The sequence below is a fragment of the Macrobrachium nipponense genome, chromosome 22, assembly GCF_015104395.2.
Source record: "Macrobrachium nipponense isolate FS-2020 chromosome 22, ASM1510439v2, whole genome shotgun sequence".
NCBI lineage: Eukaryota > Metazoa > Arthropoda > Malacostraca > Decapoda > Palaemonidae > Macrobrachium > Macrobrachium nipponense.
The window spans coordinates 2,266,928-2,286,794 of record NC_087213.1 but is presented as its reverse complement, the minus strand read 5'-3'; the positions used below and the strand labels follow the sequence as shown (position 1 = coordinate 2,286,794).

Below are 19,867 nucleotides of genomic sequence, written 5' to 3'. Positions count from 1 at the left end.
ATTTTTTACTGTCCAGATATGTTGGCTGTATGATTGGGATTGAGGGTAATTTTGTATGTTATGGGGCAAACCGGACAGAATGCTGAGAGTTCTTTTCCTAGAACCAAGGCCCCCTGGAATCCGTAGTTCAACTCCACAGAATAGTTCACCTGGAAAACCAGGTCCGACCATTGTCAGGTAATTGATGGATCTACCACGGTTCTCACTATTTAGCTTCAGATTTAACTTCGATCCAAGCTATGATATGTTTCTTACTTATTAGATATGGAAAACTTTGACCAAAGTGGAAAAATCCACCTTACAGACCTTACAGACCTTACAGTTCGTTCGGGTTGCCCCAGGTCCCTCAGTGTGAGGCACCTCTAATGTCTACCAGAGAGTTGCTAGTACATCTTCCGGTATATTTTGCATCTTCCAATCTTGGATGGTCTGGGATGCAGTTTAGATATTTGTCGAGCTTATTCTTAACACATCTACGCTCACTCCTGATATATTCCTCAGATGAGCTGGCAACGCATTGAATAGACGCTGGCATATCGATCGATGCTGGTGCGTAGTGGATTAATGTCCTGTGTGCTTTCCTTATTTTTCCTGGTATTGTTTTGGGCACTATTAATCTACCTCTGCTTGCTCTTTCTGATATTTTTAGTTCCATGATATTTTCTGTTATTCCTTCTATCTGTTTCCATGCCTGAATTATCATGTAGCGTTCTCTCCTTTCTTTAGACTATATAATTTTAATGATTGTAGTCTTTCCCAGTAGTCAAGGTCCTTAACTTCTTCTATTCTAGCTGTAAAGGACCTTTGTACACTCTATTTGTGCAATATCCTTTTGATAGTGTGGGTACCATATCATATTGCAATATTCAAGTGGACTACGAACATATGTTTTATAAAGCATAATCATGTGTTCAGCTTTTCTTGTTTTGAAGTGCCGTAACAACATTCCCATTTTTGCTTTACATTTTGCCAAAGAATTGCTATTTGATCATTGCATAACATGTTCCTATTCATCATCACACCAAGGTCTTTAACTGCTTCCTTATTTGTGATTGTCCTCATTATTAGGTCCCCTATATGCATATAGCTTTTCCTTCTCTGTCTCCATAATTTATTGATTCAAATTTATCAGAGTTAAATACCATCCACCTATTTTCCTCTGCCCAATCATATACTTTGTTAAGGTCTCTTTGTAGAGCGTTCCTATCTTCATCACAAGTAATTTCTCTACTTATTCTTGTGTCATCAGCGAAACTACTCCCTACCGCCCGAATCCTTAACATTACTGTCTATGTCTTCAATCATAATAACAAACAGTATTGCAGCTAAACACCGTACCTTGTGGCACACCGGATATTACCTTGGTTTCATCCGATTTCTCATCGTTTGCAATAACTATCTGTTTTCTGTTGTGTAAAAATTCTTTTAACCATCTTCCTATTTTATCTACGATATTGTGTTTCTAATTTTCTTTGCTAATATATTATGGTCTACTTTGTCAAAAGCTTTTGCAAAGTCTAGATAAACCACATCTGTTTCATTTTCCGCTTTTCATATTTTTTGAATATGTTCTCACGGTGGACTAACAGTTGGGTTTGTGTACTTTTTCCGGGTACGAAACCGTGTTGTCCTATATTAAACAAATTATTTTTATTAAATGTTCATAATATTTTTCTTCATTACCCTTTCATACACTTTCATAATATGTGATGTTAGACTCACAGGCCTATAATTACTTGCCTCAAGTCTTGATCCACTTTTGAAAGTAGGGGTGATGTATGCTAATATTTTTTTTTTTTTTTGGCTTTTTTTTTTTTTTTTTTTTTTTTTTTTTTTTTTTTTTTTAATTTGTGCCTCAATCATAAATCTTGCCTGTATCTAGCACTTTGTCTTAATAATATTGCAAGTGGCTTTGCGATAGAATGAACTACTTTCTTTAACAAAATAGCAGGGATTTCCATCAGGCCCTGCAGCAGCTCCATTTTTAATTTCATTAATTGCCTGCACAATATCAGCTTCATTAATTTCTATGTCAGCTAGATATTCACTATTTTCGTCCCTTACTTCTATATCAATTATCTTCATTATCTATTCTAGGGGAATGAATTCTCTCTTATATCGTTCTGCCAGTATGTTGCAAATTTCCTTTTTTCATTCGTTAATCTCCCTTCAATTCTCAGAGGGCCATATTTCTATTCTTCTTTTATTCATCTTCTTCGCATATGAGTATAATAGTTTGGGGTTTTGCTTGATATTTAATAGGGTTTTTCTTCCAATTCCCGTTTTTCATTTTCTTTTGATTGTATATCTTTTGTTCTGCATTTTCTATCTTACTTTTTAGTTCTATAACTTTCCATGCATTTTTTTCTTTTGCAAGACCTTTTTTCCACTTTCTGATTTTCTGGAACAAGATCCTTCTGTCTCTTGGTATGCATGAATGATGTTTACTTTTCTTCTTCGGTATATATTTATCCACTATTTTCTCTAATATTTTATATAATATCTCCGTATTACCCTTATGTCATCGCTTACAAAAATGTTTATCCCAATCTTTGTTTAATTCTTCATTTATTTCTGACCATTTTATATTTTTACTGTAGAAGTTGTATTTCCATATCCTTCCCACTTTTTCATTTCTTGCTTATCTCTGTTTTCACTTGCTTTGGAATGAACTGTTAATTCTATGACATTATGGTCTGAAATACTCGCATTATAAACTATTATTTCTTTAACATAATTCACCTCGTTCACAATACTAGGTCTAAAGTATTTTCCTTTCTTGTTGGCAGGTGATTTATTTGTTGAATGTTTGTATTCTAGTAGCATATCTAATAGCTTTTCGAATTGCCTCTTATCTTCTGCACTACTATTACTCTCTTTTTTATATGTATAAGTACATCCACAATCTCCTATTGCGTTCTTTCCATTCTAACGGAAAAGGCGAAAGTTGAAGTCCCAAAGATAGGAGAATAGTACCAGTCCGGTGTGTGATTTCTACATATATCATCCAATTTTTCAATTATTAAGTCAAACTCTTTAGTATTAGGAGGTCTATATATTACTATGTTTCATTAATTTTTCAGATTCAAATTCTACCGCTATTAGTTCACATTCTGAGTTACTATATTTCTCATATATTTTTCCTTTGTTTTTTGTCTTTCCATATATTGCGGTTCCCCCTTGATTCCTATTTTTTTCTATCTGATCTATAAGTTTGGAACCCTTTTATTTGATCATCATTCCCAGTCTCTTGGGAATACCAGGTTTCACTTATATTCATTATATCTATTTTCTTTCAATTTAGGTTAGTTCTTCTAAGTACTCTATTTTTCTTTTTGAGTTACTCGTAACTAAACCCTGCGCATTCATCACTATGATGGTTTGCGTGTTTTCTCCTTCATTTAATATTGGTAGTAATAAGGATTTTCCCATGTCTCTTTCCTGTTCTGGTATGTTGTTCTTTTTTTTCATTTCCAGAAATTCTGACATTAAAAAATCCAACTTTTCCATAATATTTGATCTTCCTTCATCATAATTATTCATTTTGTGTCTGAATCTGCAATTTTCTCCGTTTCTGCAATATCCTCTTGCATAATAAATACAGTTATTATCCCTTGAGTAGAATTTTTGGAGCTGATGCATTGAAATTTTTGCTGACATCTCTGCATATCTCATTGGTGGTTTGCTTTTCTCTTTTACCTGATATTCTTGATTTCTCTCTTTATTTGTTTCTTTCTTATTTTGGATTTTATTACTTGGTTGGTTATTTATTTGATTATGATTCATGGCTACAGGGTGCATATATTTGCATTTTTTGTCGAACTTACATCCTTTTCCTTCTTTTAGGTTTTTGCATATTTTTGGATGCAGATCTCTGCAATCATGCCCATATCCATCATAGGTATGCACATTTACCATATATTTCATAGTTGTGACATACCTTAGGATGTTTGTAGTAACATCTTTCTCCAAATCTGCAATTCCCTCTTTTCAAAAGGTTGCAGATTTTGTCTTCTTGTCTATTTTTTCTCTTTCCCGTCAATTGTGTAGATCGGGTGGGTAGAGCCTCTTCGGGATTTGCTTTTCTGTGCCATATCGTAATTATTTCTTCGTAGGTATGCTGCTTTATTGCCTCATATGTAGTATCAATGAGTATCTCTGCATCCATACTTTTATCTTGTTCTTTGTTTTCCTTATTTTTTTCTGTCATTTCATTTTTGTTTACTTCTCTTCCGTTTTCCTCTTCTTCTTCTTCTATTCTCTTCTTCTTCTTCTTCTTCTTCTTCTTCTTCTTCTTCCTTCCAACTATTTGTACATTCAATCTTGATTTAATAACATTGTCTATCCATGATAGACATGTTGACATTTGAAACAAATTCTTGTATCTTTTCTCATATCTTGTATTACCTCAGCACACTGTGGATGGGTCGGAATGTTGCATGCAGCACATTTTCTGATTAGGTTTTGTGGATTGACTATGCTATACCAAACCTTACACAGTTTGCATGCTTTTGGCATTCTTTTTCCTAATGCGTCAATTAGGATATTCACAAGATTCACCCTATTCATTTTCTTTTGTCGGAATATGTTGGTTTATGTATATTTTCTTTATGAGTCTCTTGACCACTTGGATTTTATTTGGAACTTCTTCAATTATTTTCAAGATGTTTTCATTAGATTTTTTCCAGTTTGAAGGATTATATCCTTCTAATATATCTATGAATGCTTTTGTATCTTTTTGGTTAGGACTGTTGCTGATTTCATAGATGAGAAATGCCAGTTCCCTTCCTGCTACCTCATCGTATTGCGAATCTGCTAAAACGCGTAAATTACGCCATCTCTTCCCGCAGTTGGAACTTACTGCCATCTTGTTCTTGATTTACAGTATTACACTTGATAAACTAACTTAGAAGACGCTTTATCCTACTATTTTCACACTAATCTTATCACCGATAGTTCACGAACACTTCTAGATATTTCTCAAATTCTAGTCGTATGTTAAACTTGTGATATCTGTTGATTAATCTGATTTCACGCGGGAACGTCTCATCAAGCAAGATGGCTACCACAAATATTAACCCAAAAATATATAATGTTATATGGGACTCTTAGGTTCGAACCTAGGAAGAAATTCCTGAGGTTTGAGAGCCCCCTCACCACGTCAAGGTGGTCCCAAAATGAGGGGGAAATTTTAGCAATAAACATTATGTGCTCATCTCTTGAATGCTTCATCTCATTAACAAGATTGAATAATGAAATGACTATGTTACCTCTAAACAACTAATAAATCCAATGCAATTATCAGCTTCCCACCTACAATAAACTTCTTTTAAGATTACTGTTATGATGATTAATATTACTAAAGAAACTGAACAAACCAAGTGACTTATCAGACTTCCTAACACATCACCTTCAATAACTAAAAAGCTGGAATGTTGAATCATAGTGTTCCATGCCCTCATATGTTAAAATTCACAGACCCAATAACTTACTGTGTGTATAAGTATAGATTCACCATACTTCTCTACTCCCATTCTACTGACACTAAAATTGTACAGGTGTACTCAGTAACTAACGATTGCTGTCTAAGCTTTTTCACATTAGACTTAAGTAGTACTCTGTACACAGGTGTACTCCATAAATGTTGAATATATTATGTATGTAGTATCTGTGATATTGTGAAGTTCTAAAACTTACTATATAATATTTTTGAGTCATTGAAAAACATTGCAGAAGCATCAAAGAACCTAATGAATTATTATTTAATTGTTCCATTCAGTGAAGTTTGTTTTGGTGAAAGCTACATCTACAATTTAACATTTATGGAAATTGAAACAAAAATAGAAGTCTTCAAAATGACAACAGTAATGGTATGCCTCTTACCTATTGCAGCTCGAAATAGAAACTCCTCCCCATCTCTGAGGTATACATCCCATATTCTAACAGCAGCATCTAACGGCAAAGGGCGTGAAAACACAGTTAAGAGCCAGTCTAGTATATATAAGTCAGGAGTGACTCCGATATTTTTTAGATGCTCAGCTACTGAGGGAAGGTTTACAGCTAACAGCTCTTCATACGTTTGATAATAAGCACACATCTGGTGAAGTGAGAAGAAAGATAAGTTATTCTGTTTAAGAAATCTTCTGGATGTAATGATATTGTATTTGTACTTCAGTGAAGAATGATTTTACAAGACAAAACTTCAACTTATCAAACAGGGCATTTTCTTTTTAGTGACGAAAAGCAGTCTACCACATTACCATTGGTTGATCAACACGAAAGAAAGCCATGTGGGCTGGTCGATTAAGTAAGTTTGAGAAGGCAATAAATGCGTCTGACTCATCCATGTTGAGCAACAATGTAGCAGCTAAAAATGACATCCCCTGTACGTAGCCAACATCAGGACGGTAGCAGGCATACGCTCCTAGAATATGGTGAAGAGGGTCGTGATAGGGACCTCCCTGCAAGAAAAAGATCAGGTTTTAAATTATGCATACAATGGTATTTCTAATTTAAAATGGTAATTTTTTTTTTTAAATAGTAGGAAAAAGAATAGAAAAATACCTTCTGAAATATACACAAGTGTGGAAATGTACGAGATACATCCAGATGAATGAGGTCAATGGTTGCTTCTTGGTCGCCAGGGTTACTGATGATGTCATCTTGGCTAGCCACACTTCCACATTCACTTAATGTTATCAATTTATCCACTGACCTGGAAACAAAGATAAAGTAATTCAATGTTTACTACTTCATTTAATGTCTATTTTAATATTTCTTTTCAGGGACTAATATTAATATCAATGCCAGAAATTTTAATGATCAGTAGTACACTAATGACTGTTTCACACATGCCTTCCTTTATGTGTGAAGGTTTAAACATTATTTACAAAATGTGAATGCTTACCAGCATTAAAGGCACCTAACAGTAGAACGCTGAAGTTTTTAGTTATTAATAGTGCACACCAGTTATCAACTAAAGATTAGTTTCTTCTTAAAACAATATTCATTATAAAAATGACTAAAATAATTCAGGTAAACTGCACTTCTGCATCGCTTCCCAGACAACATTAATTTTTCCAGTACATAAGAATTAAGTATCATATTGTGTATAAACTGTTATACTGCAATAGAAAGAATGGCATTTATCCTATGCTGTAAATTTCAGTCCTGAACAATGCAAGAAGTTTTAATTAAACAAGTACCATGTCGATGTGGGTGTGACAGTTTTAGCTAAAAGAAATTTTCTGGTTTGTTTACGTAGTATTCAAAAGAGAAGACTCCTCAGGCTTGATTTGCACTAGAGGTCCGGTCGAGTTCCACTTTCACTCTGCTCTCGGTCCTTGTTGGTTCAGACATCTAGTCTGCTCTCACTCCGCTCTCGGTCTCATCATTTCCTCTCCCTCAACACCAGTGGAAGTCTCACCACTGGCTATGGAAGATGTGTGAATTTTCTCAAGCTGATTTGGTAATAATCGCCTTTGCTCTTGATGATGACGAAGAAATATAGCAAAGTCGAAAAAGAAAGAGACTGTGGGGTCATCCTATGTTGCAAGATAGGAAGAGTGAAGGAGAATTTCATACTCTGTATCCTTCCTTGTCTTACCGATGATGAGAGTAAAAAGAACCTCCTTTTTTTAAAATAATTTTCCTACCATTTGCATGATCCCATTGTGATTTCCTTTAAATCATCCATTTTTTTTCATGGGACAAAAGGTAAAACTACTTGCTTGTATGAAGGCTGAATCTCAATTAGAGTGGAGCAGGAGTTGCAGGACCATTGGAATTGTGTTCACACTGGCACCCAGTCTCTTTTCGCTCCGCTCTCGCTCCAGTCAAAATATTTTTTGAAGGAACCGTGACTAGAGTGAGAGCAAACCGTGAGTGACAGTCTGAATGATTCCATTGAAATTCATGTAACATTATTGGAATGGAGCACAACCAGACCTCTAGTGCAAATCTAGTAGTACTTTTAAAAGTTTGTAAATTAAAATCTACACACTGATTGAGTCTCCCTTGATCTCCAGCCAATAACAACCACTGAAACAAAAGAGAGACAGACTCTGATTATATATTACCTTTGCACCATAATATTGTACAACTGAGCAGTTACGTTTAGTTCATTCCCAATGGCCATTTTCCACACTTTCCCTCGCACACAAGAGGGGAGACCGTGCCACCACAACTCTCTGCATTTTTTATGAGTATGCCTGGAACAAATAGAAAAGTAGCATGTTTTCAGAGCAGAATTTTCTCTCCCTAACATGTTCTTATTTGGAGGTTATAAGAATTTTTTTGCTCATGTTTCCTAATGAAATATTTCTGAAAAATTTTGAAGAATGCTTAGGAAAAATTGATTCTTTGACTGTAACAAACTAAGAACACAAACATTACTCCAAGCACATCTAAAAGTACCCCTACATTATTAATGTTGTTTTCACATGATGAATGACATATAACGAGAATTGTTGTACATATTTTTTACTACCAATGTTACTTCAAAATCTTTCAAAGCATTCTTCATCTAATTAGGAATACCAAATAAAATACTAATCAGAATCATTTGTATAGTAGTACTTTTAACCAAAGGTTTGAAGAGGGGACCAACAGTAAATGTTTACTGAAAGGTAGACCTTATATTTTTGTTGTGCTTCAGGAACCTACTGCCTCAAAATACTGTAGTTGCACTTCAGCAATACAGCTACTAGAATAAGAGGAATTATTATCACGCAACAAAATTTCCAGCAATCCTTCTGTAACAAATATCATGTTACCTATTTAAAATGACATATTGTCATCAGTGAGAGTCCTAACTTTCATCTTATCACTTCAAAAAACTTTAAGCAGCTATATTCTCTATTCAAATCATTCCTATTAGGGAATACTTTAGCACCAATCAAGAAGTCTTTTGCCATGCAAAATTTTAATCTTAAATATTGCAGAGTCAATCTGCAAGTTACAAATAACCTTTACCTTTAATCCTATAACATTACTTGACACTGGAACTGACAGCCATCAACATGGAAACACGTCTAGTCAGTGTAAATTTAGACAAAAAATACTACAGTACAAAATTAATACATGAAATGCGCCTACTCTATGTGTTCTTCATTTAAAAGCACAACAGGAAGTCAGGCCAACTACAATTTCAATCTTAAAAATATAATAGATGTAAAGCTCCATTCTCTACTGACTTTTGGTTGTTTATACAGACCAGCTGAACCTGACACAATCATAAGCATGATGTGCAATCCTGTTCACTTAATTTCCACTTCAAATCAGACTGAAAGCAATGAAAAAACCACACTTGAAGAAGCAGGTCTATTTCCTTTCTTTCACTGTTGACCAATGCTCTCCTTGTCCCTTGTTTTTTAACTTTTCTTCATAAGAACACTGCAATATTTATGAAGCTGGCCATACCATTTGAAAAATAAAATAAATGCAAATTCCTGTCTATCCCCTATTGGGGTGCTAAGTCTGGTTAATTCACAGTACTCCCTCTGAAATCCTACTATAGATATGCCTACTAGGCCTACAGCAGCCCTGACTCCCTCCCCTGCATTTGTTCCCTTAGGTCCTTACAGCACCTCCTAATCCCTGTAACAACTTACCACACGTACAGGCTACATACCTTTATGCAAACATATGTCCATATAAGGCCGCCTTATTCTAAACCAACCACCATACTATACTCCATATGACGAATGTAATAATAGCCAACTCACATAGTTTCCCATTTGGGAAGGAAATCGTTATTCCAAGTGGCAACAGCAGCTGCCAGCTGCTCCTCCTGGCGTTGAAGGTTGGCCTGGGCCTTTTTTCTTTCCTTTGCTTCACGTAATTCTGCAAAGGAGAGGATTTCAATTCAGCATCTCTTACTAGACTCATGAATGAGCATTGCAAATGTCAAGACTTTTATTATGGTATATTCATAAAAACTGGTCATAAAAAAAGTAAGGTTTGATAGTAAAATATATGAAAGTACAGTAGCATAAAATAAGGACTTGATACTGTAATTATTCTAATATAGACTCTACCACTTAAATAATTTCTGGACTTTTTATGAAATGGCCCAAAGGATATGTTCTTGGACAGGCAAGGACAGAAACAAGATAAAGGAGATGGTTACAAAAGATAGAAGGCACAGAGTATGTATAACAAACATGCATTCCCAATGTTGTAAAGTTCAAAAGGGCTGGATAGATAGACATCAATTACTGGGTACAGCTGGAATTTAAATTGGTAGTATTAAATTACCTTCATTAATTGTTACATTATGTGTGTGTGTGTGTGTGAGAGAGAGAGAGAGAGAGAGAGAGAGAGAGAGAGGAGAGAGTAGAGAGAGAGAGAGAGAGAGAGCGAGAGAGAGAGAGAGAGAGAGAGAGAGAGAGAGAGAGAGAGGAGAGAGAGAGAGAGAGAGGAAATGTCATTTGTTGAAGAGAGGTGAAATGTGAGTGAAAATGCCTAACCTTCTGGGATTTAAACAAATATATGTATTTGAAAAACCTGGGGATTAAAATTCAAAAGAAAAACAAATAGATTAAGTAAAGTAGAATTCCTCATCATTTCACAAATGTGCATCAGTTACCAGTAGTAATGAATACAGGCAGTCCCCGGGTTACGATGGGGGTTTCTGGGTTCTCATAAGCCGGAACGACGCTTGGAAAATATGTCTTAAACTAATAAAAAGTTATACCTACTTGTAATTCTTTGGTTACACTACATGTTGTTTCCTGTAGTTTTATGTACAACCTGGAGTTATTTTCATAAAAGAATGCTGGTTCTTGAAGGTAAAAACTATTGTAATCCTCTGGTGACACTACATTCTTGAAGTTTTATGTACAACCTGGAGTGATTTTGCAAAATCTTGAGGGCTACAAGAACAGCTGATTACTATTTACGTATCATATAGACTAATTAAACTAAATGTATCTTTAAATAGGCTTATATATTAGTATCAACAAAACATTTCCTGCCATGAGTCAGAGGCCGTTTAATGAAACGAACACTTCTCTGTCCTATCTGTTCAGAAAATAAACGTTACGTCAATCCCCGAGACCATTGTTGCCAAAGCGTCTCTCTCTCTCTCTCTCTCTCTCTCTGATCAAATTACATTGGAAACTTGACATACGATTGCCCTAATATACGAATGTTTTGAGATATAACAGAAAATTTGCGAAAATACAAGCTTTGATATACAACAAAATATTTGAGATACGATTTTGCGATGAGTGTTAGTTTGTATAGGCGGACCGATAAATGGCGTTCAGTCTGTTTGTTTGTTGGTGCTGCATGTTAACACGTCGTTGTTTAGTTCGTTGTATTTGCGCCTATTTTTCGTGTTATTTTGTCTATTTTATTATTAACCATGGGTCTCAAAGCTAAAGACAAAGCAGGTGATAAGAAAAAACCCAGAAAATGATTTCGATGGAAGCAAACATGAATTATAGCAAAGCATGAAACGTGGTGTTCGTATCGTCGATTTGGCAACAAGTATGGTCGAAATCCTTCTACAATATCCACGATCATCAAGCAGAAGGAAGCTATAAAAACCCCGCCCCCGAGACCATTGTTGCCAAAGCGTCTCTCTCTCTCTCTCTCTCTCTCTCTCTCTCTCTCTGATCAAATTACGTACTGGATAATGTCTCTCTTTGGATACTTCGATTTTGCCAAATATTGAGGGCTACAAGAACAGTTGATTACTATTTACGTCTCATATAGACTAATTAAAGTAAACGTATCTTTAAATAGGCTTATATTATTAGTATCACAAAACATTTACTGGCATGAGTCAGAGGCCGTTTAACGAAACGAACACTTCTCTGTCCTTAACTCGGAGCGTCGGAAGACGCCTCTCTCTCTCTCTCTCTGATCAAATTACTGGATAATGTCTCTCTTTGGATACTTGGAATTTGCGTTTGTAATCTAACCAGAACTTCGTTTTGTTATTATTACTGGAAACAAGCAATGATTTTTTTCATTATTTGCGCTTTGGACTGTTATATGTAAAACTAGTATGTATTCATTCGCTCGGAAACTAGTTCCGCATATGAGGCGTCACTAAAAAACATAGAAAAATACAACATAAAAAGTGTCGAAAATCATCATAATCTCAAAATTTTTGTTGTAATCTAACCAGAAACTTATTTTTATTAATATACTGTGCTAAACTATAAAGGATTTTTATCATAGTATGCGTTTTTTAAAAGCGTCGTTAACTCGGAGCGTCGGAAGCGTCAGCGTCGTAACCTCGGAACAAGCGTCGTCCGTAACCCAGGACGGATTTTTCCATTGAATAGAAAAAGCGTCGTAACCTCGGAACGTCGTAAGCCGGAACCGTCGTAACCCGGGGACCGCCTATTCAGTTTGAGGCAAGCATCGACAACTGAATGTGTCAATATGAGCAAGTTTCAAAACGTGTTTTCAGGCATACGACACCTGTCCACTCCCGATATGAAGGGGAAAAGCAATATGATCCAAAAGCATAGGTAGAGAGTAAATTCTCAATAGTGATAAGTACCATATATTTATGAAAAACAAAAAACTTTGCAGAGTTAACATACCAAAAATTTTCTGAAATACTTAAAAAAATTTTATTTACTAATTTCTGCTCATTCTTCTTTGTGTTCAACACTGTGACAACAATCCAGTGTAAAGCACTTCTCTTTAAGACTTATATTTGGAATGTAAAATTTAGGCTAAAGGTCAAGCACTGGGACCTATGTAGTCATTCAGCACTGAGAATAATGTTGAAACAATTGTTTGTTACGAATATAGGAACACAGAGTTCAGACCAAAGGCCCAATGCTAGGACCTATGAGGTCATTCAGCACTGGAAGGGAATTGAGAGCAGCTAGGTTTGAAAGGTGCAACATGAGGAAAACATAACAATTGCACTATGAAACAATTGTTAACAGAGGGTGGATATCAAGACGCACGAAAAGTAATATAAACGGAGTTACAGTAAAAGGAATGAAGGGGACGCTGCACTGACGTCACTAACCCCCTACGTGAAAAATCGTTCCTAGGCAAGTGGAATGCAAGATGGAAATTATAGAAAATGAACGGAGGTACAGTAAAAGAAATGAAAGGGAGTTGAAACTAGGGGCCTAAAGGACACTACAAATAACCTTAAGTAATACCAAAAGTGCACCTCACTGACAGCAATAATAATAATAATAATAAATTAATAGTAATAATAATAACCACCTTTCTTCTTGGCTGCAGACACCATCTGCTGGTACTCCTGTTTGTGCTTGAGTTGTTCATAAGCAGTCTTCGCTGGTAGGTTATTGGGCCTATTCTCCATGATCAAACCAACGCTCCCTGCTTCTAACTCGCTGTTACGTGCCTGAGGAAAGAGATAGAGAGTTTGTTTGTTTATATGGTGCTTTTACGTTGCATGGAACCAGTGGTTATTCAGCAACGGGACCAACGGTTTTACGTGACTTCCGAACCACATCAAGAATGAACTTCTATCACCAGAAATACACTTCTCTCACTCCTCAATGGAATGGCCGAGAATTGAACCCGCGACCACAGAGGTGGGACACCAACACCATACCAACCAAGCCACTGAGGCGCTAAGAGATAGAGATAGAGAGTGAGCGAGTTCATAACACATGGCTAGAATACTGATTTGAAGGGAGTACAACTATATTCATGGTCGAAAATTAGGCTGAACGGGAGGAAAAATATACCGGATTTTAAAGATCTGTATTTTTCCAAGAACATAAATGGAGTGTTTCATAAGTTAGTGGGAATGAAAATGTGATTTTACCCAACAGGTTACTAAATCATAATAAAGGGCTTCATTTTTACATCGGGATGGATGATATAAACTTAACAAGACCACAAAACATCCTCCTCCAAATGTTTTCATTATTTACACATGCTTGGAACTGCAATTGATTAAGAAAGACTGCAAGGTGTAGCTAATACATTTACGTTCAATAGAAATCCTTGTTAGCTTCACTGCTTTATGAGTAGCCTTCATACAAATCATGACAACTTAACGCAGAATGTGACCACGTCACGGTCAAGTATTGCTTTTTACGTACCTACAGGAATACACACCTACGCTTTCGTAAATGGAGTTTTTCGGTGCAAAGTGCGCTGTTGCGGCTGTGACTGACCTGACAAGAAAAACAAAATCCTACGTGTTGGTTAGGCCTATTATCACTCGTGATCTGAGGTTGAGGTGTCTTAGCGCTTTCTTGCACCGAGAAACTCAATTTACGAAATCGTATTCCGGTCGGAACAAATTAATATTTTACTGTGACGTGGTCACAGTTCGCGTCAAAAACGTAAGCGTGAATCGTACGTAGGCTATTCATAAGTGAAACGGACGAGGAATTATTTTGCGTAGGCTATTCATAAGTGAAACGGACGAGGATTTATTTTATGTACGCTATAGGTTATTCATCAGTGAAACGGACAAGACTTCTGTTAAACTTTTCAGACTTTGCAGTCTGTCTTACTCAATCAGGGTTCCAGGCACGTATAAATAATGAAAACGTTTAGAGACCATTTTATGAACTTTATATCACCCATCCGGGCCGGAGGGTGACCAGACATCCCGTATTTGACAGGATTGTCCCATATTTATGACATTCGTCCTGTGTCCCGTATCGACCCTCCGTGGGACGCTTTTGGTGCCGTATTTTCAATATTTGAAAAAAAAAATACATTAATTTTGCAAAATACGGGGTAAAGGCGGCTGCCCAAAATTGGCAACAGTGTTTGATTGCAATATTGTAATGCTTTGACACATGTAATGAACAGCTGTTTGTTACAAGACCAACAATGAACGCTCTTTAAAACAAAAGAAAAGTCAATGAAGTAGGTCCTGGACAATCTGGACCGAGCTGAGAAAGACTTCGCGCTGACTACTCCACTGCGTGCGTAACTTCACGTCAAAGTTGTCAATATTGTTCAACTACCTCTCCAATGAAGGTGTCCCTTATTTCAATTTTCAAAATCTGTCACCCTGCCCATCCTGACATAAAACCGAAGTCTGTGTTGTGATTCAATAAACTGTGTTACCTAAAATCACTCGTCATTTACACTATTAAATATAACTAAGATTTCTTCTAAACTCGAGTGAAAAGGTTACACTGAATTCTTTCCTAATCCATCATAGTTCCAAACACGTAATGATAACAACATCTGAAGGCCATTTTTGTCATCTTTTTTAACACCCATCCCGATATAAAACCGAGGCTTTTGTTACGATTTAATAACCTATTTTCTATAATCAATTACAGGAGCCAAACGTTTCTCAAGACTACTTGTGATCAGATCACCGGTCCAGATATAAAATTGAAGCCTTATTTATGTTTTAACAACCTGTTCTGTAAAGTCAATTCTCACTTGCATTATTACGATGTACTCTAGTCATTTCCTGACATTCTTTCTATTTCCGGTTACGCCTATGCTACTTGAAAGCGACCTGTAATTCTCTAGATAAAGCAATAAAGTGGACATAAGGGTAACTGGTTCAACCAATTTAAAAAATAATGTATCTTTCGTCACCTGTCGATAATGCATATTTTTGCTAATGAAATCTGTCACAACTTCAATTTCAAGTCTTGTTGTCTGCAAAGGTTCGACCGACAACTGGATATGTTTAGTTTACGTAACATTTATTCTGCTCAAGAACTGAGGCTGCAGTTTTGTAAGACCACCTTCAATATATATATAGATATCTATATATATATATATATATATATATATATATATATCTATATATATATTAAAATAAAAGAGAGAGAGAGAGAGAGAGAGAGAGAGAGAGAGAGAGAGAGAGAGAGAGAGAGAGAGCCATATCATTCTACAAAACTATCCAAAAACCATTACATTTTCTTCGATGTCACAAGCGTTCGTGGAAAGATGTCAATCAGAGCCTGACAAACTTGACACGAACAGCTTCGAGAACATTCGACCATTTTCTCACCCGACAGACTTCCCATAATTCCTAAAGTTCTTACTCAAACTTCAAGAAGAAGAAGAAGACGTCTATTCCGTGCGAAAACGAGTCCTGCGTTCGATGCGCATTACCGAAAATGTTTAATATTTCTCCTTAAAGGAGAAAGATCCTAATAGTACGTTTCAACTGAGCGTCGAAAACGAAATATGTTTTCTAAGTCTACTATTTTTTTTTTTTTTTTTTTTTTTGTGAGAGAGAACTTCGTTATTGAGTTCAATACTTTTTCATGAATAATAATAAATGACAATAATTTCTTCTTGTATCCAAACCATTTCTCTGAAAGATCTCTGATTAGTTTTGGTAATTATAAAGTTGTACATTTTCTTTACAAAATAAATTTTCATAATCCCGTTTTCTATATTGCAAAATGATCAAAATAATCAGCATAATCACGTTACTTTCACATCAAGACACACAAACACATACACGCAGCATGCCATCTTAATCATCTACTATACATAAAACAATTCTAAAGTACACAATGATTATTATTTCAAATACTGTACTATCTAAGGAGAGGTTAGGGATCAAACACGAAGTATTTTTGTATGTAATAAAATGGTTTTATATTCTTTTACTCTCAGGTACTTAGTTGGACTGGGTCCTCATCAGTAGCACGAGAACCTTGTATATATTGCGCACTACTGACTCAACTTTGCAAAGACTAATGTATTCTGAATAATAAAGTACGTTTTATTCATCAAATACATTTGTCACTAAGTCAACATGGGTTTTAACGCATCCAAACCTCATATACCCCTTTCTCTGAGGATTTAGGATCTCACATTCTCCCATCGGGAGCAAACCGCATCCAAAACAAGAACTCATCACATATTGACTACATTTCCATTATGACTACACCGTTTGGGTAGCTCAAACCTCCTAATATAGAGAATAATAAAGAAAGTAAAGCAAAAGTGCCTTTATTATTATGCTAGATCAGCCTTCAATAGGCCACCCTCGCTCTTCAGAAATTTTAGAATCTCACAGTTTCCAGTCAGGACCAAACCACATCCAAAACAGTAACTAAGCTTATCGCATTTATACTGACTCTACTTCCATTAAGATTACACTATCTGGGTAGCTCAAACCTCCCCATACATTAAACAATAAAGCCCTTTTATTCAGACATTTATCACTATGTTAACATAGCTCTTAATACGTCCACACCTCATATTCCTCTCATCCGAGGCTCCAGAATCTCACATTCTCCCATCAGGGCCAAGCCACATCCAAAGCAAAATAAATCACCTTATCACACACTATCATACTATAGTAGATTAACATCAACCGTACATTAGTCTAGGCCAGTCCCTTACGACGCTCCTGATTGACTGTTGATAAGCCAATCACAGGGCTGGAAACTGTCTCTCTCGAGTGTTCACATAGGCAGGATGTATGTTCTACCGCTCATGAAAGACGTATCCTTCAGGAGAAGTGGAATATGCATCCTCTCTCGAAAGAGACTGAGTTTCCAGCCCAGTGATTGGCTTATCAACAGCCAATCAGGAGCGTCGTAAGGGACGGGGCCTAGACATCAAATGCACGGTTGATGTGAATCTACTTTAACTACAGTTCCACTATATTGTACTAGTACACCATTTGGGTAGCCCAAACCTCCCAATACATTGAATAATACGGCAAATAAAGGAAAGGGAGCCGTTACCTTGATATCGGGTGACCTCGGAGCCCTCGGAGAAGGCCTGGAGAAGATCCTCCAGCCCGGGGAGGAGGAGGTGGAAGTAGTGCCCGACACGGGCGACGAAGGGATCGGCGAAGAGGACGTGGAAGAGACGCCGTCGCTCCCATTGCTTCCTCCATCTTTGTGACGCCACGAAAATAGGTTTCTGGAAGTTAAAAAGAAGAGGAGTTAACTTACGATACGAAACTGAGTCAATGGAAAAATTCACTAAAATGATCTTAACAATTCACGAATGTTGTTACCAATAAGTCACTAGCGTAACCAATACCAGTTTACTTAGAACAATCGCTGCTTCTATTCGACAGTGCCGCAACTTACATGGAAGTGCTAAACTGCGTCAGTAACGCTTTTCCGAGCGGCTCTTTGCCAGAGGCGGAGGATCGCATGGCACTTTCCTCCCACACTTGATACGAGTGCTACACCAACACTCGCTATCGTTAATTGCGCTTCAGAAATAATCGATTGTCAATTGTTCGTGACAAGTGAATACCGTCCTTTCCATTCCCTCCACGAAACAATGCATATTTTTCCCGATTAGATTACGGTTTACCGTAGATATATGCGCGAATCTATCTAACTGATAAGCCTCTCAGCTGCGTGACGCCAGTTAGTCCATGCGATTAAAAATGAGTTGTGTCTGTTAAGTTACGGGAGCCTGTTGAGAAGTAGGCCTAGGTCTTACTAGACCGTGGTCTAGGCCTATCAACTATTTAGTTACAAATGCGTTACGAGTTTGCGCAAAAGAAAAATAGGCCTAGTCATTATGCAGGAAGGCTATTAGGCTTTAAATCTTTTCTAAACACATTTTAATGTTGGTTAGCATGAACCTTTAGGTCTAAACCAGGCCTTCCACTTATTCTCACACCTTACAACCGTGCTGGCATAAGCACACTTTGTCTCTAGTTAACTACAAAGAGTAACAATTTGTTGAGTTCAAGCATATAGTATTCACTGGCCGAATAACCTTACTTTTCAGTAATTCAATTGACTTTCGCAGGCTTTAATTCATCTTTATTTCACCTCTTATATTTTCAATCATACAGGAAGGGAGTAGACCCTCTTTTAAACATGTTCTGTTGAAAAGAATGGCAGCACCAGTTGAACTGATTTCATACGTTGATCTTTTCATTTCTACTTAGTGCTCTATTTTCTCAGGAAGAGGAAAGGCAGGAGTTCTGAATTATGTCACTACTACTACTACTACTACTACTACTACTACTTCTTCTAGTAAAAGGAATGAAAGTGGTTGCACGTAGGGGCCGAAGCGATGACGCAATGAACCTTAACTGAGTAATTCCTACACTTCACCGCGTGAGGTACACGGACGGCACTAACCCCTACGGGGTATACGAGAGATCAATCAACGCAAATCCCACTCAAATCAAGCTTTTCACAGCTTCACAAAACACACAATTATGATAGAAAACCTAAGCGTAATCGAACACAGCAAAGACACTAAACGGGTTGACGTGCAGTGAGGCACACACCGGAAACATCTGACTATAACAGATAATGGGAGTTAATATTAGCCTTATTATTATTGCTATTCAGAAGATGAACCCTATTCGTGTGGTAACAAGGCCAACTGGGTGCCACTGATTTGAAATTTAAGATTCGAAAGAATGCGGTATTCATTTGAAAGAAGTAACAGAAGGTAATATGAAATAAAGATTATTATTATCATTACTATTATTATTATCATTCAAACTTCCAAAGTTAATAATATTATGGTGTTCATGAAAAGAAGTAGCAGAAGGTAATAGGAAATACATAAAGAATAGCTCAGTTACTGGTAAAGAAAAAAACAAACATGTTTATATATAAATAGAGCAAAATGTAAGTAAATTGTAAAATACAACGAGAATTGCTTTTGGCTAATAAAGCGTTGCATCATCCCTTTTAACTTTTGCAGGTTTCTATTCCACATGATCCTCAGGGTTTGTTTGTTTGTTTGTATGGTGTTTTTTACGTTGCGTGGAACCAGTGGTTATTCAGCAACGGAACCAACGGCTTTGCGTGACTTCCGAACCACGTCGAGAGTGAACTTCTATCACAGAAATACACATCTCTCACTCCTCAATGGAATGGCGAGAATCGAACCCGCGACCACCGAGGTGGGACGCAAACACCATACCAACCAGGGAGACAGCTCCACAGTCCAACGCGAATTTCTGATC

General features: G+C 36.6%; 1 protein-coding gene across 1 annotated transcript in view; it reads right to left on the bottom strand.

Annotated features, from left to right (window-relative positions):
* Positions 1-19,867, bottom strand: part of LOC135198438 (TBC1 domain family member 12-like) — a 156,426-nt gene that overhangs the window by 12,089 nt on the left and 124,470 nt on the right. Inside the window, exons 2-8 of the mRNA XM_064225985.1 lie at positions 17,655-17,835; positions 13,210-13,351; positions 9,726-9,843; positions 8,079-8,210; positions 6,565-6,715; positions 6,261-6,461; positions 5,884-6,097 (exon numbers count right to left, since the gene is read on the bottom strand). Of these exons, the coding sequence (XP_064082055.1) occupies positions 5,884-6,097; positions 6,261-6,461; positions 6,565-6,715; positions 8,079-8,210; positions 9,726-9,843; positions 13,210-13,351; positions 17,655-17,835 (1,139 nt within the window). The remainder of the gene's footprint in view (positions 1-5,883; positions 6,098-6,260; positions 6,462-6,564; positions 6,716-8,078; positions 8,211-9,725; positions 9,844-13,209; positions 13,352-17,654; positions 17,836-19,867) is intronic.